The sequence below is a fragment of the Punica granatum genome, chromosome 7 (assembly GCF_007655135.1).
Source record: "Punica granatum isolate Tunisia-2019 chromosome 7, ASM765513v2, whole genome shotgun sequence".
Lineage (NCBI taxonomy): Eukaryota > Viridiplantae > Streptophyta > Magnoliopsida > Myrtales > Lythraceae > Punica > Punica granatum.
Window position 1 is genome coordinate 13,071,553 of NC_045133.1, and position 12,842 is coordinate 13,084,394.

At 39.9% G+C, this 12,842-nt stretch overlaps 2 protein-coding genes across 13 annotated transcripts; both read right to left on the reverse strand.

Annotated features, from left to right (window-relative positions):
- Positions 1–820: 820 nt before the first annotated feature.
- Positions 821–4,984, reverse strand: LOC116215682. Of its 12 annotated transcripts, none has more exons than XR_004158533.1 (4): positions 4,787–4,936; positions 3,410–3,477; positions 1,921–2,373; positions 821–1,414 (listed from the first exon to the last, which is right to left on the reverse strand). XR_004158533.1 is itself a non-coding variant. In XM_031551491.1 (4 exons), exons 2-4 carry the CDS (start codon positions 3,455–3,457, stop codon positions 1,164–1,166), a joined length of 360 nt encoding a protein of 119 aa, XP_031407351.1. In that variant the 5' UTR covers positions 3,458–3,477; positions 4,787–4,933; the 3' UTR covers positions 823–1,163. The 12 variants fall into 12 exon arrangements, 2 of the variants coding, with proteins under 2 accessions (XP_031407352.1, XP_031407351.1); XM_031551491.1 differs by having other exon boundaries at positions 823–1,414; positions 2,313–2,373; positions 4,787–4,933; XR_004158530.1 differs by having other exon boundaries at positions 824–1,733.
- Positions 4,985–6,883: 1,899 nt separating this feature from the next.
- On the reverse strand, positions 6,884–9,163 carry LOC116214411. Its single transcript, XM_031549819.1, has 3 exons — positions 8,300–9,163; positions 7,604–8,194; positions 6,884–7,129 (listed from the first exon to the last, which is right to left on the reverse strand). Exons 1-3 carry the CDS (start codon positions 9,161–9,163, stop codon positions 6,884–6,886), a joined length of 1,701 nt encoding a protein of 566 aa, XP_031405679.1.
- Between the last annotated feature and the right edge of the window lie 3,679 nt (positions 9,164–12,842).

The following is a 12,842-nucleotide window of genomic DNA, read 5'->3' on the forward strand; positions in this document are numbered from 1 at the left end:
AATATCGTACTCACTGAATTGCAGCTCACCCCCCGCATACTTTTTCCAGATGAGCTAGAAGCTAGGCTAGCCGCACAAGAGGACTTTTGGATAACGGGGATCAGCGTAAAGGATTTTGGCAAGTAGGCCCACCCATAGTATAGGTAGTATGTGTTCGTAAATGTCACAATCTTGTTACGATCTGAAACTTTTGTTTAGTTGGTTTAATGATATGGTTGTAGCTGAACACACTATTGAGAGTATATATGTACGTTAGAATCCGTTAGATTGATTATATTCATGTAGAGCAAGTCGAGTTGGTTTAAAGGTTGGATGTGCTATAGAAGTATACTATATATATGAAAACTTTCGTTCAGTTTGTGTTACAAGATGGTTGCAAATGAGTACTCTTTGAGAGTTTTATGCATATATCAGAATTAGTTAGGTGGTTATATGTTTATATAGAGCTTGTTGGGTTGGTTCAATGTGTTGGGAGTTAGGAAAACATATTATATATATATGAGTTGCGTATATGACAATGGATATTAAGGAATAGAGGGGGAACTCTGCTATAAGTTTCGGGTCGTAACAAGAGCAATTCCGAACCCGCCAGCATATCGAAGTAATTCGGAGGAGACAAAGGAACTTCAAAGGCAAGTGGACGAGCTTTTAGCTAAAGGGCATGTGCGTGAGAGCTTGTGATGCGAACCCCGTCGAACCCGTCGCGGAACCCAGCAACAATAATATGGAATCAAATCCCGAATCGTCCAAGATAGAGATTTTGAAATATGGAATATCGACCCCGTAGATATGTAGAGCTAGAAACCAATATTATAAGAAGCTTAAGAACTACAAGTAATCGACTTGCAACCTTTGAAGCATAAGTTCAACAAGAACAATTTGGAGAATATCTCTCACACAAAATAGAAAATGGCAGAAAAGTTCTCAAAAAAAATATCCTAGAGAAGATCTTATAATGCTCTTGTAATCTAAAGACAACTAAGAAAAGCAAACATATTCTAAAAGGCATATTCCAACCTGATAGAAGGCATATTCCAACCAGATTTGGTGGCCATCTTCTAGAAGGCATATTCCAACCTGATAGAAGGCATATTCCAACCAGATTTGGTGGTCATCTTCTAGAATGCATATCCATCCAGATTTGAGGTAGTTGTGGTCATCATTTAATGCCCCGATGTGTACTGATGAGGTCCAGCACTCTTGATGACCAAAATCAGCCCCGAGTCAACTTGTTCGTCTTTCGAACTGCGTGCCTCTTCCCGAATATGCGTCCATAAGTTCTGCAAGGCTTGCTCCAATTTCTTGGCACGTGCTCTGGTGACCGGTCCGGTAGAAATATGCAACTTGTCCTCATGTTCGGAGTCCGGCTCAACCCTATCATTCTCCCCTTCTTCAAAAGGATTCGTCCTCGAATCTGCGCCCACATCAAAGGGAGAACATTAAATGTAGAACTCACTTGATACTCTCCCGGCAAATCGAGCTTGTATGCATTGTCATTAATCTTTTCTAAGACTTGGAATGGTCCATCTCCTCGCGGATTTTACTTTGATTTCCTTTGGCTTGGAAACCTCTCCTTCTTGAAATGAACCCAAACCCAATCTCCCGGTTCGAAAGTGACATGCTTTCTTCCCTTGTTGGCTCGAGTGGCAGCTTGCTTGTTCTTGTGCAAAATGTGGTTCCTTGCTTCTTCATGGATCTTCTTCACAAATTCTGCCTTACGCTTTCCATCAAGGCTAACAATCTCACCAATAGGCAATGGAGTTAAATCCAATGGGGTTAGTGGATTAAAGTCATAAACAACCTCAAAGGGAGAAAACTTAGTAGAAGAATGCATGGCCCGATTATATGCAAACTCAATGAATGGAATGTAGTCTTCCTAACTTTTCAAGTTCCTTTTAATAACAGGTCGCAGCAAAGTACCTAAGGTTCGATTTACAACCTCTGTTTGCCCATCAGTTTGTGGGTGGCAAGTGGTAGAAAACAATAGCTTTGTTCCCAATTTACCCCACAAAACACGCCAAAAGTGACTTAGGAACTTAACATCACGATCACATTGTCACGACTCGAAATTTCAGCTGAACTTTCCCTATATTTCTTCGACATCCATTATCACGTAACTATTCATATAAAATCTGCTTTCCATAACTCTCAAAAACATACAACTACTATAAATGCTCTAGCATATATATTTATATAAGTACGATTCTAGTAAAACTACATTGCTAAACCAACTAGACAAAAATTTCAGGTCGTGACATTCTCAAGTCCATTTTATACAGAAAGGATATCTATTAAATAACTAAGGTTCCTACCTAGTCCTACAAGCTGATTCCCGATATCAAAAAGTGATTCCTCCGCGAAATCGGAAGCTATCTGAAAAAAAATGTATGCAGGGTGTGAGCTGCATCTCAGTGAGCACAAAATTCCAAAGCAAAATGAATGATATTAAGTGATAAATATATTTTAGACAACCAAACATTCATATAGATAGTAGCAGCATAATCAAGTCTATCAATTAATTCACCAACATCATATTGCACTCATAGCCTAACTAATTCAAATTAGCAAACATCACGACTTCCACATAATAATTCAGACAATCATAATAATCATTACATTTACAGCAATCCAACCAAACAACCAATATACAACACAACCAAATCAATATAACCATAGGGTTGCATTCCCTCGCAACAGAGTTGTGACGGTACCGTGACCCCGCACTTCTCGCACATATCATTCTCAACTCCCAATATCCATATCTCATAAGCGGGGGCCGCCTATTAACCTCTGGCGGTAAGAGTTGGCCTTAATTTGTATTCCGCTGGGTCTTAGCGGCCGATCAAGTCCCTTTTTTTATTCCGCCGGGTTCAGCGGCCGATCATGCCCCTGTTCATATTCCGCCGGGTCCAGCGGCCGATCATGCCCCTATTTATATTCCGCCGGGTCCAGCGGCCGATTTGGCCCTATTTTTATTCCGCTGGGTCCAGCGGCCGATCTGGCCCATTTTGTAATCCGCCGGGTCCAGCAGTCCCATGGCTATAGTCAAACAACAATCACAATCATGATCAATTGTAACCATACCATCTCACGGCATACATCATTATACCCAAGCATAATCCCAATCACATCACAATGGCAGCACATTACCATCACATATCTCATACACAACCAGTAAACACAATCACACCGCGTTATCTCAACTCAAAGTGAAACATACAAAACAAAATCTCTCAAATTCCATCACGGAACATAGCACGACCAATTTCTTAATCTAACTATCACAATATTCATTTTAACGATTTATATAATTAGAACACATCATTTCACAAAGAACTAGAATATTCACATAACATACATACATACATATATATATATATATCATTTCACAATGGAATAAGGTACTCACCGATAACTCCCAAAAATAAATCACCAAGTTGAAGTCCCCGAGATGCATGGCTTTGATATACTCCCTCCCTGACAGATATTAAATTTAACGGGAAACCAATTTATAAATGTATATCACACCACCAAGTAACTAATCATATAACAACCAAGATACTCTTCTCGTCCTAGTTCAACCCTTACTCCTTAACTTAGTTCCAGTTATTCCACTTTGTTTTGGCACGGCTCTTCCCATTGTTCGACATTCAAAATGTGCAAATGAATGGTTTGATTTATAAGCCCCTACTTCTAGATTATGGCAGGATCAATTACTTACTAGGAGCTCTCCCTTTTAACCACCAAAGTACCTAATTATCATGCTTCTTCTAATTAAGGTTTCATTCTACTGAATTCAAAAAGGGACAATACCCGTATATCTATAGTATATGCTTAGAAGAAAATAAAATTTATCTGGGTTTTTTTTTTTATTACTCCACATACATGTTAGATTTTCTAAATTCCCATTCACGAAGAAGTAATTGTAATTAATTTCACTCAGAAATTTCCCTAAAATCTACGAATTACTGAACTTTATGTCCTTCTAGCGTTGTGCCGACTTTACACGGTTTACCTATTAGATTCCCATTCACAGCTTCCCTATTAAGCCAGAAAATAAAATTACAAGAAAATTCATGGTGAGAGCTAAGTTCTATAATTCTTTCTCGGCATTGGTCTAGAAAAGGTAGATTGGCTAGCCATAAATTTAGAAACCCTTTACAGTAAATCATTTTGAGTGGGAACTAGTGTTCTTTACACAATACATAACTGCATAGAGCCGGTTTAATGGATATCTCAACCAACAAAATTGCTAATGGGCTGATATGCTAATGTAGACTTGAAATTAGTAAGCCCACAAGGCCTCCAATATTCTCTAGGCCCATAGTATTTAATTTGTAATTATTTAATTATTCTTCCTTCTTGAAGCTTCCCACGTCTCTTTCATTTTTTTTTTCCTTGGGTTTTAATTCTTCAGGGAGAGCTCTGTTCTTCCACAGCTAGTTTAGCTTTAGCTAAGCATTTGCATTACCAAAAATAAATAAATACATGAAAGAAAATGCATTTAGTGGGTGATAGGAGGTAGGAAGGATTTCAAAAATCCTTATCCTATGTTCGACAGCAAGATAGGCTTCCCCCCAGCCAAAAACAGGACAATGAAAAAGGAAAAGAAAGAAAACCCATAACTTCCCGCATCCAATACGATGGCTAAACTCACAACAAATCAACCTTTCCCCACAACGAGAAATTCGAATCGCATCGAGTTCAATCAAAATTCAGAAGATGAACAAAGCTATTGATCGAGATTCAGCAAATTGATGAAGCAAGGTTCCACTCCGGTCCTTACCTTCGGGTAAACTCCACCCCGACTCTCAGTCGAATTCTCCATTTCCCTTTCTCTAGCACATGCATACCTCTCTTTCTCTCTCGCTCTCTCTCTCTCCCGTGTTCTCTGCTTCTTCTTGTTTTTCCCCGCATAGAACAGAAGAAGAAAGAAAAATAAGTAAGTCAATGGCGGTGGGTTTGCTGGGGGAAGGAAGGAAGGCCACGTGGGTTCTTCGGATTCTTTTTTTTTTTTTTTCAAGACACTTGCATTATAGTCATATGTGCACGTGTATATAATATATATATATATATATATATCCATACCTATATAATTCAGCTGTGTCCACCGACAGCAATATATAAACATATATGCATATAAAATACATAAAACGTATATAATTAATTATATTCGGGTTGAAATTGGCGGATTTCACACACATACAATGGTTTTGGGAATGCCATGCAAATGCACTACTTCCCTAAAGAAAAGGTCCGCCACATGAGTAGCATCATCCGTCTTCTTACAAGGAATAAAATGAGCCATCTTTGAAAAACGATTCACTACTACAAAGATAGAATCCTTACTATTCTTAGTCCTAGGCAAACCCAAAACAAAATCCATTGATACATCAGTCCATGGATTACTAGGAACGGGCAAAGGCATGTAAAGTCCATGAGATTGAATCTTAGACTTAGCTTTCTTACATGTGACACACCTAAGACAGATCCTTTCATCGTCTCGCTTCATATGTGGCCAAAAGAAATGCTCTCTCAAAACATCTAAGGTCTTAGCCAAACCAAAATGCCCCATTAAACCTCCCCCATGGGCTTCCCTAACAAGCAACTCTCGCATGGAACTTTGTGGAATACATAGCTTGTTCTCACGAAACAAATACCCCTCATGCTTATAAAACTTGTCAAATGCCCCTTTTTCACATTCAGAAAAGACTTCTTTAAAATCATGATCATGCAAGTATAACTCTTTGATATATTTAAATCCCAAAAGCTTGGCATCAAGAGTTGAGATAAGAGTATACATGCGGGATAAGGCATCAGCCACTACATTTTCCTTACATTTCTTGTATTGGATCACATAGGGAAACATCTCGATGAACTCGATCGAACGTGTGTGCCTTCGGTTCAGCTTGTTTTGACCCTTTAAATGCTTCAAGGACTCATGGTCGGTGTGAATGATGAAATCCTTGGACCACAAGTAATGCTGTCATGTCTCCAAAGCCCTCACCAAAGCATAGAGCTCCTTGTCGTATGTGGAGTAGTTCAACGCAGCCCCGTTGAGCTTTTCACTGAAGTAAGCAATAGGTCTCTTCTCTTGCATAAGGACGGCACCTATACTAATACCGGAAGCATCACATTCGATTTCAAAAGGTTTAGAAAAGTCCGGTAAAATCAGTAAAGGAGCAGAACTTAGCTTTTCTTTCAAGGTATTGAATGCCTTCTCTTGCTCCTTGCCCCATCTAAAGCCAACTTCCTTCTTGATGATCTCGGTCAAAGGAGCAGCTATGGTGCTAAAATTGCACACAAATCTTCGATAGAATCCAGCAAGGCCATGGAAGCTTCGGACCTCAGCAATGGTAGTGGGTGTAGGCCATTCCCGGATTGCTTTCACCTCCTCTTCATCCACTTCCACACCCTTGGAACTTACGACAAAACCAAGAAAAACAACACTTTCGAAGAAAAATTCACACTTCTTAAGGTTAGCATACAACTTCTCATGCCTCAGCACCTCAAGAACACACCTCAAATGATCCATATGATCATGCTCAGTTTTGTTATATATCAGGTTATCATCAAAGTAAACAACAACAAATTTTCCAATGTAACCAAGCAAGACATGATTCATAAGGCGCATAAATGTGTTGGGTGCATTAGTCAATCCAAATGGCATCACTAACCACTTAAACTATCCACTCTTGGTTTTAAATGTTGTTTTTCACTCATCTCCTTCTTTCATGCGAATTTGATGGTACCCACTCTTCAAATCAATCTTAGAAAATATAGTGGAACCATACAATTCATCAAGCATATCATCTAATCGAGGAATAGGATAGCGATACTTTACCATTATCTTATTCACAACTCGACAATCCACACACATTCTTCATGTGCCATCTTTCTTAGGAACAAGCAACACGGGCACAGAGCATGAACTCATGCTCTCTCGAACATAGCCCTTGGTCAGCAGCTCATCAACTTGTTTTTGGAGTTCTTTTGCTTCTTCGGGACTACACCGATATGCTGGCCGGTTTGGAATGGGTGCTCTCAGGATGAAATCAATTTGATGTTCGATCCCACGGATTGGTGGCAATCCCGGTGGCATCTCCTCAGGAAACACATCATCAAACTCCTGCAAAAGAGAAATCACAACACTAGGCAAAGATGAGTTAAAATTAGTAGATAAGTAGACCTCTTTGTACAAGAACAATATCATTGGCCTTTCATCCTTTCTAACACTCTCTAACTCTCTTTCTTTTGTGAAGAAACTCATTTTCTTCCCCTCTTTTCTTTTCATGGCCGAACTCTCACATTTTTCTTTCTTTTCACTCTCTTTCTCACTTTTCTCTCGAATTTCTTTCCTCTCACTTTTACTCTCTTTTTCTTTTGGTTCAGCCACTCTCTTACTTTCTTTTGAACTCTTAGCATTGGACTTCTTGATTTGGAGTTGCTCTTCGAACACTTGATGTGGTGGCAGCGGGGCAAGTGTCATGCTTCGACAATCCTTGATGAAGCTATACCGATTCTTGTACCCGTCATGTGTAGTCCTTCAATCAAATTGCCATGGCCTCCCGAGTAACAAATGGCTGGCTATACTAGGAACTACATCACACAAAACTTCATCATGGTACTTCCCAATAGAAAATGAGATCAACACTTGTTTTGTCACCTTCAATTCACCACTCTCATTCAGCCACTGAAGCCTATATGGCCTCGGATGCTTTTGAGTGCTCAAACCAAGCTTCTCCACCATCAGCTTGCTTGCCACATTCACAGTGCTTCCTCCATCAATAATCAGTCCACATACTCGATCCTTCACGTGGCATCGAGTGTAGAAAATGTTCTCTCTTTGTAGCTCATCACTATCTTCTTTGGCTTGCACATGTAGAGCTCTCAAAACAACAAGAGTTTGACCCGATACAACATGCTCCACATCATCGGCATCTTCAAGTGATGGTATAGAGTCAGTGTCACTCTTATGCTCATTCGCACTTTCAATCTCCCCATTATCTAACATAATCATGGCTCTCTTGTTCGGGCATTGAGAAGCATAATGACCAGAACCCAAACAACGAAAGCACTTTACATCACAGTTTCTTTGAGGTTGGGAAGAAGAGTTACCCCTCTCCTTAGAATCAGATGATGGTTTGGCTGCGGGCTTGTCTACCTTGGCCTTCTCCTCTTGCTTCGAACAAGCCTATTTAGGTCCAGCCCCTTCAAACTTGGAAGTCCACTTCGAATTCGACTTAGAGGATTCGAATTTGGATGACGATCGTCCCCCCTTCTTGAACTGCCTCTCAACCTTCATAGCCATGTGTACCAATTGTTCAACCTCCACATAATGGTGCAGCTCCACAATATTGGCAATCTCCCGATTAAGTCCACTAATGAACCGAGCCATGGTTGCCTCTCGATCCTCCTCAACATTGGCGCGAATCATGGCAATCTCCAACTCCATATGGTACTCCTCCACGGTCTTAGACCCTTGCTTAAGATTCTGTAACTTCAAGTGTAAATCCCGGTAGTAATGGGATGGGACAAACCTCTTCCGCATGACAGCTTTCATGTCCTCCCAATTGTCAATAGGTCGCTCCCCATTTCGGCGTCTACTCACCGTCAATTGATCCCACCAAACTATGGCATAGTCGGTGAATGCCACAGCTGCAAGCTTCACCTTCTTCTTCTTGGAGTAGTTGTGACAATCAAAAACCAACTCAACCTTCCTTTCCCATTCGATGTAAACATCAGGATCGCTCTTGCCTTGGAACGGAGGAATGGTCAACTTGATGGATCCCATATTACGATCAATGGTGTCTCTTTCTTGGTGCCTCCCACGTCCGCGCCATGGCCTCTCAGCCCTTGCTCCTCGAGCTCGTCTCATTGTGGCAATGGAAGACACATCATCCTCATCATCATAGGATCCCTCCTCGTGGTCATCAAATGGATCAATAGTAGGTGCCGGCTGTCGGTCATTGTTCCTCCTTGGATGCTGATTGGGAGCTTGTCGCAACTGGTCAATCTGCTCATCATGCCTCTCCAACCGGTCATTGATCGTATTGAGCAACATGTTCATTTGCTCAAACTGTTGTTGCATAGCCCGAATGATTGTGCTCTGATCAGGCCCTCCACTGCTTTGTTCAAGTCCCCCGCTATTTTCTTGTGACATGTTGAAATCTGCAAAGAAATCTTAGAGTAAAAGGACCACACAATCACTCCCTCACGTGTTTACTCTCAAATCGATGTCACACAAACTCTCGTATTTCACTTGATACAATGGCTTTTTGATAAGACTCGGGGTCAAACCGACGAGCTTAGGTTGATGCGATTCCCGTCAAGAATGACGAGACCCGACAACTAAAGGAACCTAAGATCGTTTCACGATCAGATTTGATTGACGAAACCTCAACCCGTTGTTTACAACATAAACAAGAACCTTGGTATAACTGACCTCAACCCGTTGTTTAATGCGAAACAAGAACATCGGTATATAGGAAGACGCTACAAACGGTGATGGAAAGCCGTTTGATAAGTCGATGAAGACACCACAAACGGTGGTGGAAAGCTGTTTGATAAGTCGATGATGAACGCCACGGAAACTTCCGATAAATTCGAATTAGTTCTTCAAGAACCAAAAAGAATACTCTCACAATTTTCTGAATATTCCTTTTAAAAATTGACTAAGATGAATTTATATAGACATAAGCTAATCCTAATCTGGCCATATCTCCTCTAATGATAAGGAAAATAAAACCTAGAATATCGATAGAGATATGACATAATCTATAAAGATATGAAATCTAAATATCCATAGAATATCTCTATGAAATTTAAACTTTAAACAAATTTGATGATATCTTCTCTTGATCATCAAATATTTTAGAAGCTTCCTTAAATACTTGCTGAATTTAGACTTGTCCGGAATCTTCTATAACTTGAATAATGTTGATGGATTTTTGTGGATCACGTGATTCATGTCCAATGAGCCTCCACGAATTTGCTTGAGCCCAAACCTCTTGAATCAGGCCGTTGAGTTCATCTTTAAACTTCTTTGCTCGTGCTCGCGTAATCGGTCCAATTGGAACTTGAGTTGGATCCCTTGAAGTCGTGCTACGATTTGCTCAATGTTTAGTTTATGTCTATATATATTCATCTTAGTCAATTTTTAATAAAAAGGAACATTCAGAAAATTGTGAGAGTATTCTCTTTGGTTCTTGAAGAACTAATTCGAACTTATCGGAAGTTTCTGTAGAGTTCATCATCGACTTATCAAACGGCTTTCCAACACCGTTTGTGGCGTCTTCATCGATTTATCGAATGACATTCCATCACCGTTTGTGGCGTCTTCCTATATACCGAGGTTCTTGTTTCGCAATAAACAACGGGTTGAGGTCAGGTATACCAAGGTTCTTGTTTTTGTCGTAAATAACGGGTCGAAGGTTTGTCACTCAAATCTGATCGTGGAACGATCTTGGGTTCCTTTAGTTGTCAGGTCTCGTCATTCTTGGCGGGAATCGTATCAGAGAGGGAGAAATTCGGAATAGTAAAAAGAAAGAGAGTTCAGCTATAGATGAGAGGAAAGAGTTAGTTGAGAGAAAAGAGAAAGAAAATGAGTTTCTATACAAAAGAAAGAGAGATCAAGAGTGCATTCAAAGCTAATCGCCCAATGATCTTGTTTATTTACAAGGAGGCTTATTTCTCTGACCTTAATTATTCTTTGCCAAGTTGTGTTACCTCTCTTTTGCAGGAGTTTGGAGATGTCTTTCCCACGGAGTTACCCAATCGTTTGCCACCAAGGGAGATAGAGCATCAAATCGACTTTGTGCTAGGAGCCGCAATTCCGAACCGGCCAGCATATCGAAGTAATCCTGAGGAGACAAAGGAACTTCAAAGGCAAGTGGACGAGCTTTTAGCTAAAGGACATGTGCGTGAGAGCATGAGTTCTTGTGCAGTCCCGGTGTTGCTGGTGCCAAAGAAAGATGGTACTTGGCGAATGTGTGTTGATTGCCGCGCTGTAAACAAAATCACGGTAAAGTATTGACATCCCATTCCTCGATTAGATGACATGTTGGATGAATTGCATGGTTCCACGTTATTTACAAAAATAGACTTGAAAAGCGGATACCATCAGATTAGGATGAAAGAGGGTGATGAGTGGAAAACGGCTTTCAAAACAAAACATGGCTTGTATGAGTGGTTAGTTATGCCATTCGGATTAACTAATGCGCCTAGTACTTTCATGGGGCTCATGAATCATGTTTTGCGTGCTTTCATTGGAAAATTCGTGGTTGTATATTTTGATGATATCTTGGTGTATAGTAAGAGCTTGAAGGATCATATTCATCATTTGCGACGCGTGTTTCAGGCAATGAGACATGAAAAATTATATGCTAACTTGAAGAAATGTACATTTTGCATGGATCGAGTTGTGTTTTTGGGATTTGTTGTTAGTTCCAAAGGTATTCAGGTTGATGAGGAAAAGGTGAAAGCAATTAAGGATTGGCCGACGCCGAAATCCGTAACCGAGGTAAGAAGTTTTCATGGTCTGACCAGTTTTTATAGGCGATTTGTGCGGGATTTTAATACTTTGGCTGCTCCATTGACGGAAGTGGTTAAGAAAGATATAGGTTTCAAATGGGGAGTAGAGCAAGAGCAAGCATTTAATTTGATTAAGGAAAAGATTTGTTCTGCACTTTTATTGCTTTTACCTGATTTTTTGAAAACTTTCGAGATTGAATGTGATTCTTCCGGGATTGGTATAGGTGCTGTTTTGATGCAGGAAAAACGACCGATTGTCTACTTTAGTGAAAAGCTAAATGGAGCCGTTTTGAATTATTCTACATATGACAAGGAACTCTATGGTTTGGTTCGCGCTTTAGAGACATGGCAGTACTACTTGTGGTCGAAGGAATTTGTCATACACACGGACCACGAATCATTGAAGCATTTGAAAGGGAAAAACAAGCTGAATCGGAGGCCTGCCAAATGGGTCGAATTCATAGAGATGTTTCTATACGTGATTCAGTACAAGCAAGGAAAGGAAAACGTGGTAGCTGATGCATTATCACGGAGGTATGTACTTATCTCTACTCTAAATGCGAAATTTCTTGGGTTTGAACATCTTAAGGAGTTGTACATGCAAGATTCTGACTTTGGTGCAATATATAGTGCATGTGAAAAAGGTGCATTTGGTAAGTTCTATAAGCATGACGAATTCTTATTTAAGGAGAATAAGTTGTGCATTCCTAATTCTTCTATGCGTGAATTACTTATGCTTGAGTCGCATGGGGGAGGTCTTATGGGTCATTTCGGGGTAGTTAAGACTTTTGATATTTTGAGAGAACATTTTTTTGACCGCATATGAAGAGAGATGTGGAGAGAATTTGCTCTAAATGTGTTACTTGTAAGAAGGCGAAATCAACAGTCAAACCCCATGGAATGTATATGCCTTTACCTGTTCCTAATGAACCTTGGACTGATATATTCATAGATTTCATCCTAGGATTGCCTAGGTCTAATAAAGGACGAGATTTCATTTTCGTAGTTGTGGATCGATTTTCTAAGATGACTCATTTTATTCCATGTCGCAAAATTGATGATGCCACACATATTGCTGATTTGTTCTTTAGGGAGGTAGTGCGATTGCATGGGATACCTAAGACCATAGTTAGTGATCGGGTTTGAGAAAGCTTCTAGAATATTTAATGATAAAAAAAGATATCATCAGATTTGTTTAAAGTTTAAATCTCATGGAGATATTTTAGGGAAATTTAAAGTTTAAAGTTTAGATTTCATATCTTTATAGATTATGTCATATCTCTATCGATATTCTATGTTTTATTTTCCTT